This window comes from Neovison vison, chromosome 11 (assembly GCF_020171115.1).
Source record: "Neovison vison isolate M4711 chromosome 11, ASM_NN_V1, whole genome shotgun sequence".
NCBI lineage: Eukaryota > Metazoa > Chordata > Mammalia > Carnivora > Mustelidae > Neogale > Neogale vison.
This window is the reverse complement of record NC_058101.1, coordinates 117425120-117452381: the sequence shown is the minus strand read 5'-3', so window position 1 is coordinate 117452381 and position 27262 is coordinate 117425120. Positions and strand designations below refer to the sequence as shown.

Below are 27262 nucleotides of genomic sequence, written 5' to 3'. Positions count from 1 at the left end.
GAGAGATCACAAGTAGGCAGAGAGGCAGGCAGAGAGAGAGAGAGGAGGAAGCAGGCTCCCCGCCGAGCAGAGAGCCCGATGCGGGACTCGATCCCAGGACCCTGAGATCACGACCCGAGCCGAAGGCAGAGGCCTAACCCACTGAGCCACCCAGGCGCCCCTCTTACTCATTCTTATATCCTAAAATTTACCATAGCGTATGGCACTATGTAGAAATTCATTGAACATTGGTCGAATACCAGATGTGAAAAGAGTTAGTGAGGTAAACAGAAATTCATACAATTTTTGTGGACTTACTTGTGTTCTATATTTGCTACAAGGCTGCTTATTAAAATGTTTTGCTTTAGAACCAGTATTGATTGCTATTTAGCAGATCACCTCAAACTTCATTCAAAATACAAAGTTTAAAAAGAAAGAAAACTAAAAAAATAAAATGTAAATGTGTGCCTAATTTAGATCACATAAAAGTTCTGAAATGGGCAGATCAAAGACAGAAAGTTTTAATACCTATGCAATAATAGGTCCTGAAAAGAAGTATTGACTCTATCAGCTTGCATTCAGTGTGCCTGAGTAAAGCCAAACAATGGTATTCCCAGAAACAATGCACTTTAGAAGAGCTAATACCAGCTAAACACATTGTAAAAGTACCATGCCAATATCTCTTCTAGTGAGGCACAGAGAAAATAATATATCTCTATAAGAAAAAATCCAATGCTGCATTAACTTGATTGCATTTAAAATATTTTAGAATACATTCCAAAAGTAAGAGAAAAGTTCTAAAAAAATCTAATAAATCTTCCTTTAATAGTCTGAAAAGAAACACATAGAAAACAAATGAAGCAAAGAATATTTAGAACTGAGAGGAAAGTTAATAGAAACTAACATTTTTAAAAAGCTGAAAATCAAAAATAAACATAATAAGATTTCCTCAAAATAAAAAGCTTCTGCACAGTGAAGGAAGCAATCCACAAATCTAAAAAGCAACCTACTGAATATAAGATATTTGCAAATGACATATCCAGTAAAGGGTTAGTATCCAAAATACATAAAGGACTGATACAAGTCAACACCCAAAAACTGAATACTCCAATTAAAACATAGGCAGAAGATCTGGACAAGCTTTCTCCAAAGAAGACCTAGAGATGGCCAACAGATACATGAAAAGATGCTCAATAACATGGCTCATCAAGGAGACACAAATGAAAACTACAATGGGGTATCACCTCACATTGGTCAGAATGGCTAAAATCAGCAACACAAGAAACAACAGGTGCTGGCAAGGATATGGAGAAAAAAGGAACCCTTGTGCACTGCTGGTTAGAATGCAAACTGGTGGTGCAAAAACAATGAATACTGTTACACTGAAAAGAACTAAAAAATTAAAAAAAAGAATGCAAACTGGTATAGCCACTCTGGAAAATAGTATGGTGGTTTCTCAAAAAGTCAAAAGTAGAACTACCCTATGATCCAGCAATCACACTACTGGGTATTTACCCAAAGAATACAAAAACACTAATTCCAAGGGACATTCCTATATTTATAGCCAAGATATGGAAGCAGTCCAAATGTCCATTGATAGATGAATGGATAAAAAAGATGTGATTTATGCATAATATTTTATATATATAATAGAATATTATTATACATTATATAATGTTATTATATGTCATATATAAAATATTATATACTATATAATGTTATATACTATATAATGGAATATTACTTAGCCATAAAAAATGAAACCTTGCCATTTGTAACAACATGAATGGAGCTAGAGAGTATAATAATGCTAAGAGAGATAAGCCATGTTGAAAAGAACAAATACCATACGATTTCACTCATATGCAGAATTTAAGAAACAAAAGAAATGAGCAAAGGAAAAAGAGAGAGAGAGAGAGAGAAATGAAGAAACAGACTCTTAACTAGAGGAAAAAAAAATTGAGGGGAGGTGGGTGGAAGGATGGGTGAAATAGGTAATGGGGTTTAAGGAGTACACTTGTCATAATGAGCACAGGATGATTATAGAATTGTTGAATTAGTACATTGCACACTTGAAATAACACTGTATGTTAACTACAATGGAATTAAAATTTTAAAAAATATAAAGAATAAAAAATATAAGTTGGAAAATGAACCAAAAAAACCAAGTTGAAATTCAGTTTGAACTATAATATAGATAGGTAATCAAAGGAAAAGGGAAAGGAGTTCATGAAAAACATGAAATAAAATTTTTAAAGGATATTTTACCAAATTGTAAAAAAAAATAATTTTAAAAGAAGAATTAACCAATAACTAAAAGAGAATTAACCATGATGGCAGCAAAAGTCATTTCTTTCTGTAGGTTTGGCTGATGTGGGCTGAGAGTTTGGGTAGAGAATAACTAAGTGAAATTTAGGGCTGAATTAATTCAACTCAAAATACAATGGATAAATCAATGAAATTTGGCATGCTGATTTATATAACCAATTTCCCCAAGTTTTTAATGTGGTAGGAAGTCTTAACTCCAGGCAAATATCCAAATTTCTCTTAACATAAAAAGGATGAGGATGAGGATGAGGGGTGCCTGGTGGCTCAGTGTGTTAAAGCCTCTGCCTTCGGCTCAGGTCATAATCCCAGGGTCCTGGGATGAAACCTCCCCACCCCCCCAGCCCCCCACCCACCCCCCCGCCCCGCCCCCGCCGCCAGCATCGGGCTCTCTGCTCAGCAGGGAGTCTGCCTCCCCCCCCCATCTGCTTGTCATCTCTGTCAAATAAATAAATAAAATAAAATAAAATTAAGTGAGGATGATTACCGCCACTGTGGCCATTAATTCTACCTCTGTGAGGCAGTATGGATAAAGCCACAGTGGGCTATTGTTGGGCTCTTCAAATTTTACTCTATCAATTAGAAGGGATCTGAGGACAGGACATAAAAAAGGACTGTGGCCCTCATGCCATTTTGCTCACACAGTTTTCACTGACCTCTAGACCCGAGGGATATATTTTGAATTAAGAAAGCAAATCTATGCAAAATTAGCATTGGATGTGAATCTAGTGACCCTTACAATTTTGTTACAGGGTATCAGTTGTTTCCCTCTTATAGGGGAGGGATTGTCACACTAAAATGGTTTCCACCAGATCAAACATTACCGTAGGCAGAATTTATCTGTAGTTTTGGATGGATCCTCATTTGTTATAAAAAAAAGATCTATCACACCCAAAGATACTTCCTGAAATTAGAATTTTTTCAATTATTTAGTGTAGCCCACAGATAAAATAAGTTACCAAGCCTTCCTTTTGAATCTTGATCAATATTCAGAGATGACTATTCCACATCACAAAGGCTAACTAGTTTTAAACGTTTTTCTCTGCTCCTAATAAAATCTGTATTGCTGAAGTATTCTGGAAGAAATAAATAAAGGGGCCTGGTATCTCAGCCAGGGCTTCCCAGAGTTCCACACAGCTGATGAGTCCAGGCAGTGACAAATGACACGTTAATATGCAGCCTTTCTCTGCCTCTCATCTTCTTGCAGCTGAACACTGTCACATTCCTTATACAGGAAACCTACATCTCAGAGCTGTCATCCTTGCATAAAAGGCAGAGGGAGGAGAAAATTCCTTTATCAATCTGCCTAAACATTTTCTTTTATTATTTATATATCAATTATCATGTGAAAACACTGACTATGTGCTTAGACCTAAAATGAGGAAAGTTGTTTCGGAAGGTGTTACTTACAAAGGAAAACACATAGTGGAGAGTCAGGAACAAAAGGATCATCCTTTTCAAGAGCAATCGGAAGCTTCCTGCCTTTATATTCCTAATCTTCTTTCTGGCTTCTTGTGCTCACCAACTGCCTAATATTGGAGGCATGTGGTTCTGCCCATCTGTCCAACAGTCAATCTAATTTATGTGATTCACTAAGAAAACATTTAATGGAGTATGAATAATGTATAATGATAAGCAGTTTTTTTAAATCTCTAAGATTTATCTTGAGTGAAAGTGTTTCTTCATTCTCAAGGAGAAAGGTAATGTCCCGTATCCATGCACAATCAAGTAGAATTGCTACACAAGTATGGAAAAGCAAGAACTTTTGTGACAAGTATGAAAGATACAAGTAATTTTATTAGAATTGGCCCACATTCTATAATATGCCAAATCATTAGTATGCACCAAATTTCACATGGAAATCTGAAGTAGAGAATAATCTTTGCCATTTTACACATTCTTGCTGTCTATCTTTTCAAAAATTAAGATCAGAAATTCTGGTTCGGTTTTTTTTAAAGAACACCATTTGTCCCTGCTTTCAGAAGAAGGAAACAGTCTATACTTAAATGAATAAAAATCCTTTCATATATATTTATTAAGTATTGGAAAAGTGCCTGGAAGGCCAGCATAGCTGGAGGGCAGTATACCAGGAGAAAAGGGATAGGACATAAAACTTAATGAGAGCCCCATAATATAGGGCCCGTAAGTCACAGTAAGGATTTGGATTTCATTCTCGATGTGAAAGGAAGCCACTAGAGGAGTGACAGCGGGAAAGAGATGATTTGGTTTCTGTTTCAAGAATTACTGTGACTGGTGGGGAAGTAGAAACAGGTAGGTCACTTGGCAGTTAGAGAAGCACTCTATGTGAAAAACTGGTGGAGGGCTAGCCTCAGGAGGTGTCAGTGGAGAAGGAAGTCATGCTAAAATCAGGGCATGTTGTGAAATATGGATGAACTGATAGCTAAAGAATTGGACAGAGAATGTAACAGAAAAAGTATTTTCACCTAAGCAACCAGATATGAATAGTATATCTGCAAATGCTAAGAAATGCTAAGACAGGTAAGAAAGGTGAAAATACTATGCATTACAGCAGTTAAAGAAAGCTTTTTTTTTTTTTTTTTTTTGGTAGTTCTGGAGGCTTGAGCAAGACATTTTGGACTGGATAAAATAAATTAAGAAGGGGCATAAGAGCCTTCTCAAAGGTAAAGCAGAGTTAAAGTTACATATTGTATGAGGTAACTGGGAGATATTTTGAAAACACTTGGGGGGTCTGTGTAGACTGAAGAGTTCTGTGGAGTGACTGCAAAATTATATGATTGAAAAGAAAGGGAAGACAAATAAAATATGGCCTTGAATAGTGAGATGAAACCCTGCAGCTTGATTCTATAAGTAGTAGACAGACACTGGTTAATTTTCTTGAACTAATCTAGCTAGTAGCTTCCAAATTATGTTACAGGAAGTACTGCCAAAGGCCATTTCACAGATTCCAAAGATAGATCAATGTAGATGCAATCACAAAATGGCTGAACTCTGAGAAGATCAAGTAGATTTCTAAAGAAAATATAACCATAAATTTCATTTTACACACACACCCACACTCTTACTCATACACATATATATATATACACATATACAATACTAAGCCACTACTCAAAACATAAACTACTACCCTCCCCAAGTCAGTCTTTTGCAGTTTCTTTTTATAAAGGTATCACTTAGTAAATTTCTATTTAGAACTGAATTCTATGTATCCTGTATACATACATCAAACAGTCAATTCTTACGATGTTTCAGTAAACTTGTAGGTCCAAAAATACAACATTTTAAAATGTGACCTTTGGAATTTGGGAGGGTCTGATCTGCTAGATATGACTAAAAGGCAGTACCTATTAATGAGATATTCAGAGGTTATAAGGAAAACTAAAGAATATAAAGGCTCTCTCAGTCCAGGTACAAGACCTTTCAACATATATAAAATAAACTATGCACTGTGGATGGACTTACCTAATTACAATAGAAATTAACTACAGTAAAAAAAAAAGTCCATCAAAAAAGTGTAATTTTATAACTTTCTATATGTTATCAGGTTAATAAAACCATTAAAAGTTATTCATAAGCTTAGGGATTAGAGCATTCTGTGGATAAAGCATACCGAAACAAGAAAGGCAAAGTTTTGAGCATACATGAAAATAAAGTGATGATAACTTTCTCAGAGCCCAGAAGGTTTTGTATTACAAGTTTGCAAAGTCAAATTGTAAGGTCCCACATGATCAGATAAACTTGCCATAAATGAAAGAACAAATAAAGTATTACATTCATTCAGGCAATACAACCCATTACTTCTTGAAAATCTTTGTTAAAATTTATCTTGAGGGGGCGCCTGGGTGGCTCAGTCATTAAGCGTCTGCCTTCAGCTCAGGTCATGATCTCCGGGTCCTGGGATCAAGCCCTGCATTGGGCTCCCTGCTCAGCGGGAGCTTACGTCTCCCTCTCCCATTCCCCCTGTTTATGTTCCTTTTCTTTTTTTATTTTTTTTATTTTTATTTTTTATTTTTTTCCAATTTATTTATTTTCAGAAAAACAGTATTCATTATTTTTTCACCACACCCAGTGCTCCATGCAAGCTGTGCCCTCTATAATACCCACCACCTGGTACCCCAACCTCCCACCCCCCCACCACTTCAAACCCCTCAGATTGTTTTTCAGAGTCCATAGTCTCTCATGGTTCATCTCCCCTTCCAATTTACCCAAGCTGGTGCAACCGCTCTGGAAAACAGCATGGAGGTTCCTCAAAGTGTTGAAAATAGAACTGCCCTATGACCCAGCAATTGCACTACTGGGAATTTACCCTAAAGATACAAACGTAGTGATCCAAAGGGGCACGTGCACCCGAATGTTTATAGCAGCAATGTCCACAATAGCCAAACTATGGAGAGAACCTAGATGTCCATCAACAGATGAATGGATTAAGAAGAAGTGGTATATATACACAATGGAATACTATGCAGCCATCAAAAGAAACGAAATCTTGCCATTTGCGACAACATGGATGGAACTAGAGCATATCATGCTTAGCGAAATAAGTCAAGCGGAGAAAGACAAATATCATATGATCTCCCTGATATGAGGAAGTGGTGATGCAACATGGGGGCTTAAGTGGGTAGGAGAAGAATCCATGAAACAAGATGGGATAGGGAGGGAGACAAACCATAAGTGACTCTTAATCTCACGAAACAAACTGTGGGTTGCTGGGGGGAGGGGGGTTGGGAGAAGGGGGGTAGTGTTACGGACATTGGGGAGGGTATGTGCTTTTATGTTCCTTTTCTTGCTGTCTCTCTCTCTCTCTCTCTCTCTCTCTGTCAAGTAAATAAAGTTGAAAAATAAAAAAAAAATTATCTTGCAATTTGGATGTGTTATTTGTATAACATCAATAACATGTGTTATTTGTATAACAAATTATTTGTATAATTTGGATGTATTATTTGATGGCAAAAGTCAATGCTGAAATGGTATTTTAATTTTGTTTGATAATTGGGATCAAGAGAAATCAATGAGAGACTATAAGCAGATTATTTTTTGGGAAATAGTAAGAGATTAGTAGAGCTATGACATCTCACTCAGAGACAACCTTACTTCAGACTTGAAGGGAAGACAAGGAGGCTGGGGAAGAAATCTTCAAGCAAAGTCTATACCACTAATAGACTAAGAAACTCCTACATCTACTCATCATGATTAGCAGTTCAATGTCAATGCCTAGACCACAAGAAACTGGTCTCGAATATCACTATATTTCTGATGCTGCCTGGTATAGTATCTTATACACAGCATGACTTCAACAAATATGGACCAGATGAACTGATGAATAAATAGGTGAATGGATGAATAACAAATGTACAACTGTACGCTTAAATACCCATAAAGCTGATTTTTTTACATTAGTAGAACAAATGTAACCAGAACTGGAAACACCAAGAAGGAAAATCAGCCTCTTTACGTTTTAATTGTGCTAAAATCAGCAGAATGCTTAGTCACGTAAGTGTCGAAGAGAGTAGAATATTATAAATACTATTTATTATGCTTTTGTTATGAGTTTAATACATATTTGTTAAAGGAAATTGACAAAAATACAAATAAGCAAGAGGGAACAATAAAATGACTGTAATCCAAGACCCAGAAATCATCTGTTACAGTGTTTCCTCAAGGACAACGTGGGAGGACTTTTTGTGGTCACGGTAATGCCTGGGGAGTATTACTGGCATCTCACAAGCAACGCCTAAGGCTGGGACACTTCCTACAGTGAGTGAGAGTGTTCCCCAGAGCAAAATATTACCCAGCTGGAAATGCAGAGTGCTTCATTGAGAAAAACTGAGAGCTTGGTGCATTACTTCAGGTCTTCTTATATAAGTATATCATACATAGATTGTTTGTTAAATAAAAATAGTAATACTATACAAACTGTTCATATTGTTTGGTCATCTGTTCTTATCACTTAATGCAACAAGGGCATCCTTCCACTCCTTTAATCATTCTTCTGTGGCAACGTTTTGTTTTTTTTTTAAGATTTTATTTATTTATTTGACAGAGAGAAATCACAAGTAGACAGAGAGGCAGGCAGAGAGAGAGAGAGGGAAGCAGGTTCCCTGCTGAGCAGAGAGTCGGATGCGGAACTTGATCCCAGGACTCTGAGATCATGACCTGAGCCAAAGGCAGTGGCTCAACCCACTGAGCCACCCAGGCGCCCCCTGTGGCAACGTTTTAATGGCTGCTCAGCATACCACTGTATGGATCAATCATATCCTAGGCTTTATTGTGAAATGTCTAACTTTTTTCCCAACTTAATGTTATAATCAATGCTGAGATGAACATCTTTAAATTAAAATTCATGATCACTTAAGTTCTTAGAAGTGAAACTGTTGAATCAAGGAATATCCATAATTTCAATGCTTTTTATGTAGATTTCCAACACGTCTTCAAGAGTGGTTTTTATCAGTTTATTCTCCAACCATACTGTTGGTGATGGAGTTAACATCTCTCACATAAAGTTGCTAGAAATGTGAAACAGCAGCTGAGGGCATGGCGACCTTAGGTAATAGCTGTAATACATAACTCCCTATCCCCCATCTAAACAGGAGGCACAGGACTGTTATAACACGAACAATGAAACTAAATTATATAAGTTCAAGTGAACTTTTCATTATTATTTTCATTATTTTCCCATCAGTAAAGTTTAAAAAGAGGAGAGAGATTTCCAAGGAAATAGATTTGAAGGAAACGTGTTAGTGGAGCGTGGGAATGTGTCTTTTCCCTTGAACTCTTCTCTATGGAGACAATTGGTAATTGGAGCTTGGAGAGGTCTGTGTGCTGGGAAGGTTCACATCTTATTCCCTGGTGGGATTCTGCCTAAAGAGCAGGACCTGCTAGGGCCAACACAATACAGGCAAATAACCACAGAGACGTGGAGGATGGACATACCAAGCTGAAGAGTTGAATCCCAGTCCCCTCACCCCACATCCCCTGATTCCTGGGAGTTGAGGCCAGTGTGGTGGAGATTCCTAGGTTTTCCCGGAGTCCAGATTAGGCAGAAAGAAGAGTACACAGGCTCTAGGGGCCAAGTGTGGAGGATAGAGGCACGGAATGATAGGAGAGTATGTTTGTCCTCGACCTTGAGGTTAGGAGGGGATAGTTGGGCAGATCTAGAGATACAATGTACCACATCAGAGAGGCACCCTGGGACATTTGTGGCTGTGCTGAATGAAAGCCAGGATGGATCAAAAGCAAGGATATCGTTATACCTATACCCCTTCTTTCCCCCTTTGCAGATATATCATCCCATTTTTAAGTGAACTTGGAAAGAGGAAACTTGAGCTCATGTTGAGCTCTGACAACAAACAAACTTTCTATTTGGTTGAATATTTATATAAAGAGTCTGTTTTACCTTGCAAATAACTAAAATAAGATTAAATGCCAGTCCTTAAAGATTATAAACTAAGCCTTAGTGCTTGTCATGAAGGTGTCAAAATCAGATCAGCTTGGGATTTTACCACCTCTGGAATTGCTCCCATTCTAGAAAGTTCTGGCATACAAAATTAGCTTCAAGATAAACCTCCTGGGCTCCTTCCCTTCATTGGACTTTCCTGCCTTTTTTTTTTTTTAAGATTTTATTTATTTCAGAGAGAGAGAGAGGAAAAGAGAACATGAGAAGGGGGAGGAGCAGACTCCCCACTGAGCTGAGAGCCTGATGCAGGGCTTGATCCCAGAACTGCAGGCTCGTGACCTGAGCAGAAGGCACATGTTTAACCAACTGAGCATCCCATCCTGTCTTTGCGTTTAAGGGAAGGGGTCAAGAAAACATAGCCAATTCTTAGACCTGTCCCTTTTCAGGTCAGAAAGAAGCTTCATCTGGATATGGTACAAAAGTTTCATATGAATGAAGAAAGTCATTTCTCTGGCCTTGTCCAAGAGATCTTACAGAAAATGGCCATAAAAGAATAGGATTTAGATATGAAATGCTGAGTCCTGATACTCTCTAAATATCTCTAACCCAGAACCTAAACACCAGCCTTATTAAGAAAAAGACAAAAAGAGTGAGTGGGGACAGTTTCAGTCAGCCTGGGGCATCTTAAACATGACCTCCAGTAAATACCCAGACCTATTCTCCATGGGTTTGACATTAAAAAGACATTAGAAAAGATAGCAACTCTATCCCTAACAAGATAGTAGGGCTCCAGGACTTTCTTCTGTTCAAAAGAGAAAATTTTTAACTTTGTTTAGTCCAGTGTTTCCCAAAATTATTTCTTTCTAATTACACATGTATAATATTCAATAGAACCACACTGGAGAAATCAAATGAAAAATAACTGTAGTGTGACTTCATTTTATTTAGGTAAACAAAGTAAGATGTTCATTGAATGGTTTTTCCACTTTGTGTTTACAATTTACTTATATGAACAAGACCTATAATCATATATCTAACAAAATTCAAAGAAAATGCTGGTTCTTCTTAACAAAATGTCCTCACTGTATAACATATCACAATTGATCGTTTATCTTTTGTCTGAATTATCTCATTGCATTCACGCTGTGCAGTGGCCGGCCAGTTATAGACACTTGAGTAGCTTTGGTTTAGAAAGGTTAAATGAGTTGCCAGAGGTCTGGCAATGCATAATTGAACAAAATGGCTTAAAATTCAAGCCATTAAACATACTCAAAACATTCTGAATTCATTTAATCCAATACTTTTCTTTCACAGATGAGAAAATCTATGCTTAGAGGGATGAGATGACATCATCCAGCAGAGGGAGAGAGACAAGACCAACTCCACTATTCCCTGACTTAAAACTCATGCCCTACATACTAAGCTATGCTTTTTCTATACACATGACAAAAACAAATGACGTAGATAAACCAGGAACCCAGTATAAAGATAACGGCCAGCTGGCTATCATGATGAGTCAAAGAACAGATATAGAGCAGCTTTAATTAGAAAACTTGTGGACTGCTTTTGTTTTAAACTCACAAGTGTTGGTTTTCCTTTACAGGAAGAACACCATGAAAGGATTACTACTTTAAGCAGTTCTTAGTTATTAAGAGGAGATTATTTTTCTTAAAGATATTTGACAGAGAGAGAGAGAGGCAGAGAGGCAAGCAGAGAGAGAGAAGGGGGAAGCAGGCTCCCTGCTGAGCAAAGAGCACAATGTGGGGCTCGATCCCAGGACCCTGAGATTATGACCTGAGCCAAAGGCAGAGGCTTAACCCACTGAGCCATCCAGGCACCCCAAGATGAGATTATTTTTTAAAAGTGCCTACTTTACATATGTCATAATGTTAACAACTGAAGACGAGGTATTTTTAATACCACTGTATGCTTTGCATGACAACTATATTAATCCCCAAACTCAGTGACATTGGTAAGAGCACATGCCTCCTCCAGTTTCACTAGATAGCAAATAATACACAATCTACAGATCAAAACCTGGACCCCTAAGACTAAAAACTGTATGTACATGTTCAGAAAACTTGTGGGGTGAAATAGAAATACTGAAAGGGCAATTCTCCACTCTTTTGAAGATTTCCAACAATCAAATAGGACAAAGTGTATATACATGTGATTTGGAGATGTTTTACTATTATGGTTAATCAGACAGTTAAATTCTATTCTTAAATTCTAAAATCTTAAATTAAAAGTTCACATCATTCTTCACAATTCACAAAGCTGCCAACTGAATATATTCTTATGAGTTGAGTTCCAAATAGATTTATCATATTTTGTTAGTGTGAGGAACACAAAAGAAGAGTAAGACAATTTCTACCTCTAATCAGGAACACAAAATGATAGCCCTTTTTTAAAAACCTTTTTATTCATTCATTCAACTGTTTATTCAACAAACATAACTTCTGGCTAGGTGTTCCTTGTATTAATGTATACTATAGGCTCATTAAGAATTAAATACTATATTGAGAATTTTCAAAATAACTGTTTAATAATTCCAGAACTACCTGATAAAGAATATTGAAATTGTTACTTAAATATTTAAATGTTTTGCAAAGTTTTGATAAAATTTCTTATAAAAGAATTACCTCCTATTTGAGTTGACAAATTACTTATTTTTTATCCTCATCATGGAACAATTGGGTTGATGAGATGTATCATTCAACTCTAGTTCCATAATTATGTATTTGCATGCAAAACACAATTGGCATCTCATTTACCTTATTTCTGTTCTTTTGAATTCAAGTAAACATACTTTGTCCTAGATTTTTGTGTATTTTGAGTATCTAATTTCTCTTGATAAAGCTAACAATACCATCAAATATTTCCCTAAAATTGGGAAAACTAAAAGCCTGTATTTGAATGGCAAAAAATAAAATTACTCTAACTTTTTAGGAACAGAAAAGCTGGTTATCATTGAAGTTTGGAAAATGACTATTTTATGTCATAATAAACAAACATGTCTGTTTCTTTTATTCCTGTCACATAAACATATTAATATTCTTTTTCTAGGTTTGTCATTGAATTATAAAGTGGAAACATAGCTCAGATGCCAACAGAAGTTTAAAATGAAAACACCTAAGTTTGAAATCATTCTCTATATAGTAATATCTGATTCATGAAACTATCAAAAATATCATGCTCTCTTCACATATGAAGGGACACTAACAATAGATGTTAGCCACCTGCACAGGTCATGGCTCTCATTGCATTCAATAGAATTTTAATCATATTAATTTTATGAAGAAATTTATGAAGGAATAAGCCATTTTCACAAATATGAGTTAAAGCTGTTTGCTAATGTGCCTTGAAGCAGTTCTATCACAGTCTTCCTATAACACATTTTCTAACAAACACAAGTATTATCACAATTGGTTCTTTGGACACTGAAATTGGATTTGTAGTCATGTATATATTGTGGGGCTATAATGTTTACACATTATTAACTACTGGTGCTAGGACTCAGGTGGAAATATTTTTATGTTTCTGTCTAAATGGCTAAAATATTGTAGCTGTTCTCTCTATGTGTGTAAGGTAATTTCATAATCTGCTCACACAAACAAAATTTGAAGTATAATATTTATTGAGAGTATAAGTCTCTCTCATTCCTAACAAAAAGCATTTTTTTTTCCCATGATGGATATAAACTCATTACAAATACATACACATTCTCAAAGAGTAGAGATGATGCTCCTTTTTGCCAGGGGTTAGTCTGTCAGTTGCTGTGCCTAGACCACATTTCTGGAAGGCAGGAGTCAGGCATTCGTGATTCATTTCGGTACTCCTCAGAGTGCCCAAATGAGTGTTCAATACATCCCAAGAACCCATTAAATAAATGAATGATACTGAATTTTAATGAAAACATAATATAAGCCTAAGTTTCTTACAACTTCATATATAATTATTGTGTACTTTCCCTTTTACAACCTTACTAATTTAAGGGTCATTAGGAATCATAATTCATCCAGCCTGAACCCAGTGAAATATTAGATACAAAGAAAGCCCATCGTAATAGATGTGTTTCTAAGTAGAGAGACTTTGCATAATATTAATAGACTTTCATATGAGCTTAAAAATTGATTTTTACATACTAAATTGCAAAATATTACTGATTATATACGTGTTAAAAACAAATCAATCAGGTCAATTAGGTTTTTTCTTTAACTACAACATGCTTTAACCTAAGATTATAATGCTATTAACAGTATGTGCCACTCTCACCACAAGTAAAAATCAGGCAGCTCCCTGTGCCACAGAACTTTTAGGTTAGGTTTTTTTGTTGTGGTGGGTTTTTTTGTTTGTTTGTTTGTTTTGTTTTTTTGTTTTTTTTTTTAAGATCCGATTTATTTATTTGACAGACAGAGATCACAAGTAGGCAGAAAGGCAGGCGGGGGAGGGGGAGTAGGCTCCCCGCTGAGCAGAAAGCCTGATGCGGGGCTCCATCCCAAGGACCCTGGGCTTATTACCTGAGCCAAAGGCAGAGGCTTAACCCACTAGGCCACTAAGCCACCCAGGCGACCCTTTGGGTTAGGTTTAAATATAACTAATGTCATGTTGGTCATCTTCAGACATCAAGCACAAAAGCAAGACTCAAATTTCTAATTATTTGAGCAATATAATAGATCTATCATTATTAAACATTTAAGAAGAATGTATTATAAATCAGAGTATTTCACAGGGTCCTGAGATCAAGCCTGCATCGGGCTCTCTGCTCGGCGGGGAGCCTGCTTCCCCCTCTATCTCTCTGCCTGCCTCTCTGTCTATTTGTGATCTCTGTCAAATAAATAAATAAAAATCTAAAAAAAAATTACACCTATGATCTGTGTATACTTCTTCAAAGAAATCTGAAAGACTGCCTGTGATCTTTGGCTTATTTGTGAGATCAGCATAAATGAGTTCGTTTAGGTCAACATCCATCGTCTGATTATTTAATTAGAAGGTATAGAACACTCAAGTGTTTAAAAATAAGTCTGCATCAAACTAAACATGATAGCTCTGGTAAGTCAAAGGAAATTAAAGAGAAGGACACTTAAATGTTACCAAAAATGACACATTCCTGCTTTGTTTTATTCCTCTACCCCACACTAGGTTAGCTATCCTCTTATGAATGAAGTCAGGAGACCAAGTACGCACGTTTCTGCCCATTTGCAATCAATATTTTCTGGATAACTGTGCTGGGCATAGTAAAAATTTCTTATATTCTAACTTTTTCAAAATGGCATTGTTTAGGAACTTCATTCTAATTCTGAAGGAAAAAGTAAATATATGAATATTTCAAGTATCTGAGGCTGTAAATACTTCAAACTTATTTATTGCATGAAATCTATTAATATCCATGTAAGTAGGTCTGTGACTAAATAGGATGTGATAATAAAGCTAAGTGCTGTACTATTTGTCAGGCAGTGGCTCGATGGTATATGTAAAACTTTCACCCTCCATAAATAAAAAAATACGTAAGTATAAACCTCAGGGATGCTGAGGATCCAACTCTTCTACTGCATTGCAGCACTAAAGAAATGCTCCTCTATCCAGTAAGGATTTATTTGAGCAGTAACCACGTGCAAAGCACTGCTGAGAGGTCAGAATGGAGCAAATGTTGTGACCAGCTGTATATTGCAAACACAGATGTACTACAGAGCAACTCTTACTCGTTACGCTTGCTTATAGTAGTTTTGGTACGAGCAGATAATTTGTTCTCAATAGAAGCAGGAAACAATTTGAGAATAAAAGAAAAAAAATTCCAGACGCAATGGTTTTGTATAGCATCTGGTCTGCCATGTTTTGTAAATACTGGAGAAGCTTTGACCAGTTTGACTTAGAGATGGAATGTAACTTTGCTTACAAAAATTGCTATTAAGCTCCTGTTTAAGGTGTTCTAATTTTCTGTGACCACACTAAAAGCAAAAGATAAATGTGAATAAAATGTAAAAAAAAAAAAAGCAGAAAACAAATTTTGTCTACATAATACCACTGTTTGTTTGAACTTAAAACTTGAGCATTTCTGCCAATGCATTTGCAGCCTGTTTCTACCACTCCAATTAAATGAATGAGCTTCAGGAATTGAATTGTATAGCAGATAATCTCTTTTGTGCACACAGGTAAAAATATAGATCAGCAGATGCATTATTCTAATGTATTCAGTACAGAAGCTAATAATATTTGATAAAGCAAATTCTTAGAATTCAAGACATCCCACTTATCCTTTAATCTAATATCTTATAATAAGAAATTATTAGTAAGGATATCTTCAATCATATGAAATTCAAATAAAAAAAAAACTTAGGTATCTGTCATCATATCTCTCTGTTAACATCAAAAGGAGATAGAGTATACCAAAACAAATGTTCCAAAAGAGATGAATTTAGCAAATAAAAACAGAAAAATCAAAATGAGCTACTAGAACTCTTGGCTTCTAAAAGAAAAAGGAAAGAAAGAAAGAAAGAAGAAAGGAAGGAAGGAAGGAAGGAAAGAAAGCAAGCAAGCAAACACCAAAGGAAGGAAAGAAAGAAAAGAGGAAAGGAAGGAAGGAAGGAAAGGAGAAAGGGAGGGAGAAAAGGAGAAAGGAAGGGAGAAAGAAAGAAAAAAGATTAGTTTCACTATCAATCATGGAGTAATGGGCCAAAGAGCCTCAAAAGACATGAGGGCTAAACATCAATGCAGCCACTACTTTTGCATACTGCTGATATTTAACAGAGGCACCTACTGCCAAGAGAATGGCATAGCCATTAATCCACTTCAACGAGCTAACACCCAGCAATCCTGCTATCCACATCCCTCTTCCCCCAAGCCTTATGAAATGTATCACCAAATCTTGTTGATATTACCTCCTACATAGTCTTTAAATTAATCTATTTCTTTCTCTTCCCCCACCTACACCTTAGAATAAGCAGTCATCTCCTCTTTCCATCACAGCCCACAAACACGTCCCTACTTTCCACCCTTCCCTCCCTTTAATATCTCTCCTGCCTGGAGAGCAAGAGGTATCTTTCCAACATGCAAAATTATAACCTGATATTCTTGCTTAAAAGTTTTTTAATAGGTTCTGTCATTCTTAGAATAAAGACCAACATTCTCAACATAGCCAACGAGGATGGGACCCCCTTCATATTTCTCCAATGTCTTCTACTTTATTTTCTGTGGCTCCAGCTGCAGTCCTCTTTGACTTGCCAAAGTCCCCATCCTACCATGTGAGATTTCTTCATGTTGGTAGTTTTGCCTGCTGTGTTTTTTTTTTTCCAACTCCCACTTGTTTATTAATTGCCAGTCATCTTTCTAGATCTCAATGCAGACATCACTTCCTCAGGGAAACCTCTATAATACTGACTCTTATCCCTACCCCATTCTAGCTGGGATGTTCTCAGCATTATGTACTCCATAGCATTTCAGTTTAGAACTGCATACTTACTGCATGATAATTAGGTGATTATTATAAATCTTTGTCACTAGACTGTAAGCTCAATGAAGAGAGAAGCCATGTATGGGTTTTCTCATCATTTTAACCACAATATCTAGCAGAGTTTCAGACACATAGTGAGCAAGCATTATTTCTTGAATGAAGAATGAGTATGCCAATGGAGTCATTAACAACTAGCTAAACCAACAATAATCTGCTTATTTCCATTTACCAGAAACATTTTGATCAGTTTGAATGATGAAATTACATTATTTCAAATCTCATAATGAACAAATTGAATGATTTTACCTAAACTCTCTGACATTTTTGGCATTTCATAGATATGGCCAGAATGAAAAGATTATTAGCATCCTCCTTGAGTTATAATAGAAACTCAGAACATTGTTGCTAAATTAGGCTTTAACAATTTTCTCATATAGTTTCTCATTATGTGAGAAAGAGTCTTAGGAGATACTCAAAAGGTCAACCAGCCTGTTGGTAGCAGAGCAGGGATGAAAATCAGCCATTTAAACTTTCAGTTTTATGTGTTTTTCTTTTTTCCTATAACTATGCCGCAATTTCTGGGTTTTATGGCTTCATTTTCATATTAAAAATTTGGAAGAACTTGTAAGTACCCATAAGAGAAATATTTCCAAATGGTTAATTTTATCATATCATTTAGATTTCTGCTTTAAAGTATTAAAATAAATAGCAATATTTTTAGAAAAGTTAAAAAAATCCAATTTTATAAGAAATGAAGCACTTTTATGCCTTATTTGCAATATACATAGTATTCCTTAAATAGGAATGAGAAGGAGATGGTACATGTTTCCCCAGTTTCTTAATATTCTGAAGCACAGAATTTTTCCGTTAAATCTGGTTTTCTCTAATTCAATTTATAAAAACCCAAAAGGAAGTTAGGTTTTGAGGAAGTGGCTGGGGAAGTGACAGAGCATATGGAAAAACAGTCAGTTACAACTGGGCATGTAACCTTGGACTGCTCACATCCCCCTGTAGATTCTATTTTCCTTATCTGTACAACCAGAAGATTGATCTAAATGATGGGTTTTGTCTCTTAATGGGCTTCCAAGATCCCCCCGAAGCCCTTTATCGTGTGTATTTCTGAGAAGAAAGTCCATAGCTCCTACGTGATTGGCAGAAGGGCTTGGGACATTAAACAGGTTACTTGCTATATTAATAGCTAAAGTCCGTCCTACCTTTTGAAATGTGGTAAAGCTATAATCATCAATTCAGACAGAAAATATAAATTTGTACAATTATTAGCATAATAAATAAAATTATTTGAAGAGGACAACCTACACAAAGGAATACTACTATTATTAACCATACACTTCAGTGTTAGCTGAAGAGCCACAGTAGAAGCCCAGCCCAGATTTTCCGTACGTAGCATCAATTGCCCAGATAATATAAATGCATGCGATAAATCTCAATATGTCACAGGTTTTTAGTGCCACATTTTTATTATCAGTGTTTTTAATGCTCAATCAAGGAAGGCCTGCTATGTAGAATTACATGGAGTGGAAACAATCCAGAGCAGCTTGCCAGCAAACTTTTTTACATAGCAACTATGGCTATTCAACTACCTGAAAGTTATACTCAAAATGGTTTTCAAATAGAAATTTTGAAAACTATGTAAGAAAGTAGTTTTATGTGCTGGTTTGTACAACAGGGAAAAGTAAAGAGTAGGAAGACTGGGAACAGCAGAGGTGAGGAAAATGGTTCCAATCTCAAATAGGTCAGGGCAGGCCTCTTGGAGAAGGTAGCATTTAACAAAGGCCTGAGGAGAGAAAAGAGTGAGCCAAATACATAACCTGGGAAGCTTTCCGGACAGAGGGAGACACCAGGGCAAGAAAAGTACTTGATTTGTTCAAAGAAGAGCAAGAAGCCCATGGTGCCAAGGGAACAGCAAAAATCTCTGCTGCTGTGGTCACAAAACCTTTGAAATTTCATCTTCCAGTTGATACTTCATTTTCTATTCTAAAATGAAAGTCATAATACCTTTCGTATAATCTTACTAGAGTCTCATAGTTGTCAAAAATATTGTCAAGGTTCTTCTGAGAATTTTTAAATCACCCCAAAACCACAATCTCTGGCTGATGTGCAATTTCACTCTCAGTCTCTACAAATATATATTTGCAAATAAGCCGCGAGGTGACAAGCAAATATGCCATCTAATAAGAGATGATGTCATTATAAAGAAATCAAGTGAAAGATCTTTAGTTTGACAATTCGTCAGTTGGGCACAAAGCATTCGTTATATCCCAACAAAGAGAGACTGCAAGATTCATAGCTAACATGAAAGCACCCTTTCTTTCTGAAATGCCACTGTTCTTTTGGCATTTATTACACTGTTCATTTCATTAACTTTATTCCAGAAAATGAAATGATCATAATTACTGTACAATTTTCATAGCATTTATCTGGGTTAATACCTCCAAAAAGAACACGTACCTAAAAGTAGTCTTTTTTTGAGAAGAGGGTCAGTCAGCCCTTTCCCAAGTGAGCATCTTATTTCTGCCTAGTGTCTTCCACGAAAATGCCCTGTGATCCCCAGACTTTACCCATGTAACATAAATTGTGTGCAACCATACCTTGCCCAGCTGATCCTTTTTGCCAAAGCCGGTGGCAGCTGCAATGCTCCCTGCTCCCTCCACAGTCTTCTGCGCTACTGCGGTCACCCCCGTCACCACCGCCTCACCCACATTTGTCACTTGCTCTTTGGTCTTCTCAGCCACTGGGATAAATCCAGAACAACAACAGATTAAGGGACAATTGAACATCAGGGACTGAAAATAATTTTATTTCCACTAGCTGTCAACTTCTAAAGACCTGTATTTGCACATACTATAAATAACTGAAGTGTCAGAAGAAATAAAAGCCTCAGAGATATTTGAGTGTGGTTTAGACAACATTAAATCTTTGCTAAGATATGTTGCTGTAATCATGCAGATATTAAAACATGTTTCAAGTGTAATGATCACAAATAAAACCTTTGAGCAACGGAAGTTTAGCAAACATTTTATTAAGGAAAACCTGGAAAAGGCAATGATTATAGATGCAGCTATTGTGGTATCACAATATATATCGGATATATATTTCTTTACTTCATTTTCAATATCATTCTTTAATTTCACCTGGCCTGTTCATTTTCACCATGCCTTCTGAATCAGACAACACACAGGTGTTCCTGTTACCATCAGAAATGAAAAATACAGATGACATGATACTATACAAAAAAAACCTGAAGACTCCACCTAAAAATTACTAGAACTGATAAACAAATTCAAATAAGTTACAGGATACAAAATCAATCTTCAGAAACCTGTTGCATTTCTATACACCAATAATGAAACAGCAGAGAGAGAAATGAAGAAAACAATCTCATTTTCAATTACACCAAAAATAATGAGATCTGTAGGAATGAATTTAACTAAAGAGGTTGAAGATCTGTACTCTGAAAACCATAAAACACTGATGAAGAAACTGAAGACAACATGAAGAAATGGAAAGATATTCCATGCTTATGTCCTGAAAAAACAAGTATTGTTAAAATGTCTATTCTATCCAAAACAATCTCCACATTTGATGCAATCCCTATCAAAATATCAACATCAGTTTTCACAGAACTACAGCAAGCAATTCTAAAATTTGAAAGAGACTTCAAATAGCCAGAGCAACCTTGAAAAAAAAAAAAAAAAAAGCAAAGCTGGAGGCATCACAATCCCAGACTTCAAGTTCTATTCCAAAGCTGTAGCGATCAAAACGGTATGGTACAACACAAACAGACACACAGATCAGAAGAAAAGAATAGAAAGCCCAGAAACTAACCCACAACTACATGGTCAGTTAATCTTTGACAAAGCAATGAAAGAATGTCCAATGGAAAAAGGACAGTCTCTTCAACAAATGGTGCTGGGAAAACTGGACAGCAGCATGCAAAAGAATGATACTAAACAACTTTCTTACACCATACACAAAAACAAAGTCAAAATGGATTAAAAACCTAAATGGGAGACCTGAAACCATAAAAATCCTAGAAGAGAACACAGGCACTAATTTCTTTGACATTGACCATAGCAACTTTATTCTAGATTTGTCTCCTGAGGCAAGAGAAATAAAAGAGTAAAACTAAACGAGTAGGACTAGATCAAATTAAAAAGCTTCTGTACAGCAAAGGAAACAATCAACAAAACTAAAACCTATGGAATGAGAGAAGATATTTGCAAATGACCTATACGATGAAGGGTATGTATCAAAAAATATATAAAACTTATAGACCTTAACACCCAAAAACCAAATAATACAACTGAAACATGGGCAGAAGACATGAACAGCCATTTCACCAAAGAAGACATCCAAAGTGCAACAGACATGTGATAAGATGTTCATCATCACTTACCATTGGGAAAATGCAAATCAAAGCTACAATGAAATATCACCTCACACCTGTCAAATTGTCTAAAATCAACAACATAAGAAACAAGTGTTGGTGAGGATATGGAGTAAAAGGAACTACAAACTGGTGCAGACATTGTGGAAAACAGTATGAAGTTCCCTCAGAAAGTTAAAAATAGAACTACCCTATGATCCAGCAATCACACTACTGAGTATTTACCTAAAAATACAAAAACACTAATTCAGAGGGATACAGGCACCTGATGCTTACAGTAGCACTATTTACAATAGCCAAAAAATGGAAACAGCCCAAATGTCCACTGATTGATGAATGGATGAAGAAGATATAATTAATATAGGTACATATATAATGGAATATTATTCAACCATAAAAAGAATGGAATCTTGTCATTTACAATAACATAAAAGGAGCTAGAGAGTATAATGCTAAGTGAAATAAGTCAGAGAAAGACAAATATATGGTATCACTCATATGTGGAATTTATGGGGTTTTTTCATATGTAGAATTTAAGAAACAAATGAACAAAGGGAAAGAAAGGAGAGAGAGGGACAAATGAAGAAACAGACTCTTAATCATAGAGAATAAACTAATGGTAATTGGAGGCAATCAGGGATGGGAGGCGGGTTCGATAGGTGATGGGGATTAAGGAGTGCACCTGTGGTAAGCACCAGGTGCTGCATGGAATTACTGAGTCACTATATTGTATACCTGACACTAATATAACATTGTATGTTCACTGACTGGAATTAAAATAAAAAATGTAAAAAGCCAAAAAAATGAACAATAGATTAAGAGATGGTAAAGAAGATTTTGATCCTTTTATCAAATGTCAAGTGGTTGAAAAACGGTTTTTAATAAAAAGGTTGATTTTCAACAATTTTAATGATAACAAAAGAGCTAGGCATTAAGTATGAAAATGAAGTTTGCTGAGCAAACTTAGAATTTCTTTTCACAAAACAAATGAGTACAGTGATTCAGTAGATTTTTTTAATAAGTTAAAAATTTAGAGAAGTCAGTGTAAATAGTTTGGGATTAGATTTAGAAGCAGATTTACTCTCATATCAAAAATTCTCCAAGGGGCACCTGGGTGGCTCAGTCATTAAGTGTTTGCCTTATGGCTGACGTCATGATCCCAGGGTCCTGGAATCAAGCCCCGCATCGGGCTCTCTGCTCGGTGGGGAGCCTGCTTCTCCCTCTCCCACTACTGCTCTGCCTGCTTGTGCTCTCTTGCTTTCTCTGTCAAATAAATAAATCAAATCTTTTAAAAAAAAATTCTCCAAGACTAGATCTGATATAATTGCTGTATTAATCTTTTTTCTGTTACCTCCATGCAATTGCTAAATAAAGGAAACTCCAATTTAAAAAATTTGCTTCAACTAAATGAAGAATTCTATGAAAAAAAACAAAGACAAGAGCTTCTGCTCTTTTAATAATGTCAAGGTCAATAGAGAAATAAAACTAAACTGCTCTTCACCTAAAATTAATATTCATAAAGCCTACATCTTACATCTCATGCCCATCTATGTAATGCTAGCCTTCTTCCCTTTTTGCCTCACAAACTCCTTTTTTTTTTCTTTTTTTCCCAGATTTCAGGAATTTAGGGTTTTGAGTGATATTTTTCCTCAGGCCCTGTCCTAAGCAAATAGAAACTTTTTTTTTTTTAATTTGGTTATACTTTTGCTTGTGTACATCATCTCCAGATAGTCTCAAGCCCAGGGAATTGGATGGGCTGCACTGTCAGCTGTTAGGTTGGCAAATGTTCTTAACTAGTCACATGATTATTGCAGACTGCACATCACCCACTGCAGATGGCCAGGGATTGAATAATGTGGACAAAGCAGCTGGATAGCAGGTCACGGAAGTAAGATGGTCTATAAGGACAGATGCTACTCTTCAGTTCTGGGCAATGTGGGGAAGGTGAAATGGACCCCAGAGTCTGAAATCAGGAAGAGTCCCCAGAAGGTGTTGCTTGATATTTGCCTTTCACCACTTTGGGGATCCAGTGGATGCCTTCTAACAAGTAATGGCTATTCCCAATGCAAAGTTCAATTTAAATGCCAGTGAAAAGCTATCCTGGAGATTTCGTGTTTTTAAACATTTCCAGAATGTTGATCCTTTAAAAATAGTGAATTGTGGGCTTTAACTTGTCATCTTTTTTTCTTTTTCCAAGAACATGAATAAAAAAATTTGCTTGAAAAATGAACTTTCTTAAAATATCTCAACAAGAATAAATTTTGATCTTAAAAAAAAGAATAAATTTTGATCTTTTCATAGATTCATGATTTTTGTACCAGCCACAAAATGTTATATTTATAATACCTAGATCATTCTTTGTATATGTATACACATTAATTTATTTTTAATGCAGTGAACATCACAGTAAAATGCACTTTATCATAATTTCATCAGGTTTTATCATTGTAAGAGTAAATAAATTAGTTAAATTACAAAACAACAGAGTGTACATGTAGCAATGATAAACACATTTTAAAAGATTCTTATAGAACTTGTTTACCTAGTGAATTATCCAGTAACCTTGAGCCCCTATGTCCCCCCGTTAAGGCCTTTTACACTACTTCTCTGTTCAATGACATGCCTAACAAAAGGATGACAAGGCAAAAGCAAATAAGACACAAATTGTCTAATTTGAAGTCAACATTTTTCATCTAATAAATGATATTCATTTTTAAGGGAAATGACCTCACAACCAGGATCAAAAGGGATAGTTTCCTCCCAGCTAATCACAGTATATTTTACATTCTCCCCCAAATGTGTCAGTCTTTCTCAATTTTGTTCATACAGTTCTGTCTGGCCAGAAGCTTTGATCCTTCTCAGATATCTCCCTATCTGTTTACTCAGCAAATTCAAGTTGCTATTAAACCCCCCCTCAAATGTCAAATTCCAAATTAAAAACCTTTCCTCCCAACAACTGTTCCTCCTCATGTGATCTCATGAAATTGTAGATATATCTCTGCTATGGAACTTTTTTAAAAATTATTTTATTTTTTTTTTTATTAACATAATATCTTATTTGCCCCAGGGACACAGGTCTTCTGCTACGGAACTTTTTACATTGTGTCAGAATTATTCATTTCCCAGTGTGACTCTCCACCCCCACCAACCTATTTGGAGTTCATTAAGATCAGAGATCCTGCTGTTTTTCTTTATATTATTTCACAGTAGATATGGAATAAATGATTCTGAATGCATTAAAAGGAATTTTGTATATTCCGTAAATTATTTATTAATTTTGATAATTAGATTTACTTTGGCTTTAAGTCAAATATGAAATTTCAGAAAGAAAATGTGGCACCAACTTTTCAAATAGATTCAGTAAATGTAACCTTTGATATTAAACACAATCATAAAATTAAGATCTAGCTTTGAACTGTACAAATTAGGTATCTGAGGAAAATGAATTTGTATTTTGAAACATTTTGATAAATTATAACATGTTGAAATTAGTTGTGTTCATTATCATGTGACAAATTTCTGTTTATAAATCAAAACTCAGAATAGAGTAATAGAAAATTCTTTATACCATACTTTCATGAGGAAAAAAAAATTAAGTAAGGTTTTATCAACATCTATTTTTTTTAAGTGGTTTCAAAGACATGTCATTCAGTATATCCAGATTAAATGCACTCTCATGTTTTCCTGTAACATAATGCATTAAGATGACAACTGCAACAAAAATGAACTGAGATCAAAGAGGTAGGGTGTAAGGTAGAGATTTTTAGATTTTATCAGGAGATTATCTACTGGGAGAAATTCTTTTTCTTGGAATTTTTTAGGTAGAAAACTCCTGGTCTAACTAAGTTTACTGAAGTCTATATTTCTGAAAAATAAACAATGGGATGAACCTTGAGGAAATTTTTCTTTTGACATTAGATGATAATATTTTATACTGTATAATAGTTTCTCACTTCCCTGCTTTAAGAATAATTATAATAATAACATTTAATTAGCACTTACATTATGTAGGTATAATGAATATTTTAGACCAAATATAACAACCAATTCTTTTCCTTAACCATGGAGGCAATTACCTTAAACTTATTTATCCTTATACTTGAAAATGGGAATTTCATATTAAATAATTAATAATACCATCCAGAAGGATGATATATATTGCAGATTTATCCCATGGCATTTCTCACAGTCAGACTACTTATGACATTTTTGATACTTTGTTATTGCCAGGGTAGTTGATTGGTACAATGGCTATAAATACCACCTACATCAAATCATCATGGCCTTGCTGCTTAGCAGCGTTTTCCATAGTGTTCTCTGGAACACTGGTTTCACTCGATCCTAATGACTATTGAAATAAGGTCAACAAGTTTGAGAAACCCCGGATTAAACTAAATTATGAACATTTCTTTGCTATGGAATATCTCAGATTCTTCAATACGCTAAAGAAGACATGATATGCAAAGTTTCTCAATATTATTAAACCAGGGAAACATAAGGTGATAGGATACTGTCCTTCAGAAAACAAAATGCTACCTTATTGTACAAACTTCAGTAGTGAACACACACGCACACACACACGCGCGTGCACACACACACACACACACACACAAACTCATTCACCTTCTGTCATTGAAGAGAAGATGAAACTCTGACTTTGTTAACAGTTATCCTTGCAGCCCATCTCCACAGCCTCCATTCAAAGATGTTATGAGTTGTAGTCTTTAATTTTTACCACAGACTCTAAATCTGGCCACAAGCTTATCCACTTTCTAAACCACATGGATTCTTCAACTACCAAATGGAACACCATTAATCTAGCTAAGCTCTAGATAGTATAATCTCCAAAAGTCTGTTACCCAGATCTTATTCAAATCATGCTTAATAACACCATATTTATAGACCATCCCTAGAAGTCAACCCAGTTCCTTTACTTGCCTAGTTCTGGGCATTATATATTGATTGGATTGCAACAGAGCAAATACAAACAGCATACTTTAATTTAGCTTCTAGCAGAATCAGTTTCAAAGGGTTCTATTTTCATTTTGTGCCCTCACTTATTATCAAAAGTATATATAGAACAGTCATATGAAATATTTTTCTCCATTAGTTGTAAAAATGTTGTTCAGGATAGACTCACTATAGAGTGATGATACCTGCATAATACACACTACTTAATTTCATTATTCTGGGTATTTGTGTACATCAATCCTATTTATTCTTTCACAAATGAGGAAACTAAATCACAAAAAGATTATCAATCCTGCAGAAAATCACATAGCTCGTAAGTGATAAGCAGATATTTGAACCAAAGAAGTCTGGCCCCATTGTTGCAGTCTCAACCACAAAACTGTATTAATACTCCCATTTGATTTTCTCCATTTTCATTTTATAATTCAGTAATAGGAACACAGTATTTTTCTGAGACACTATTACATTTACTGCTATCTGATGATATGAATTATATTTCTGATTATACATCCTGTTTTACCCCATCTGTCAGGCAGCTTGGAATGCATACAACATGAAACTGAATCACGGCAAGTCTGTGGGCTCTCAAGATTATTAAATTTTAGTTCTCCTTTCGTTTTTCTATCTGTTCCTATCATATCCCTCCTCCTCATCATCACCACCATAATTTTCAACATTTTTTATATTAATTTATTGCATTCTTCTTAAAGACCTATTCAAGTTCTTGTTAAAATTGTGCCAAATAGATATAAAT

The 27262-nt window shown here is 35.6% G+C and overlaps 1 protein-coding gene across 3 annotated transcripts in view; it reads right to left on the bottom strand.

Moving 5' to 3' along the window:
- SNCA (synuclein alpha) overlaps positions 1 to 27262 on the bottom strand; it is a 155057-nt gene that overhangs the window by 114428 nt on the left and 13367 nt on the right. For all 3 annotated transcript variants that reach the window (XM_044224499.1, XM_044224498.1, XM_044224500.1), the window contains exon 4: positions 19739 to 19881. In XM_044224499.1, the coding sequence (XP_044080434.1) occupies positions 19739 to 19881 (143 nt within the window). The remainder of the gene's footprint in view (positions 1 to 19738; positions 19882 to 27262) is intronic.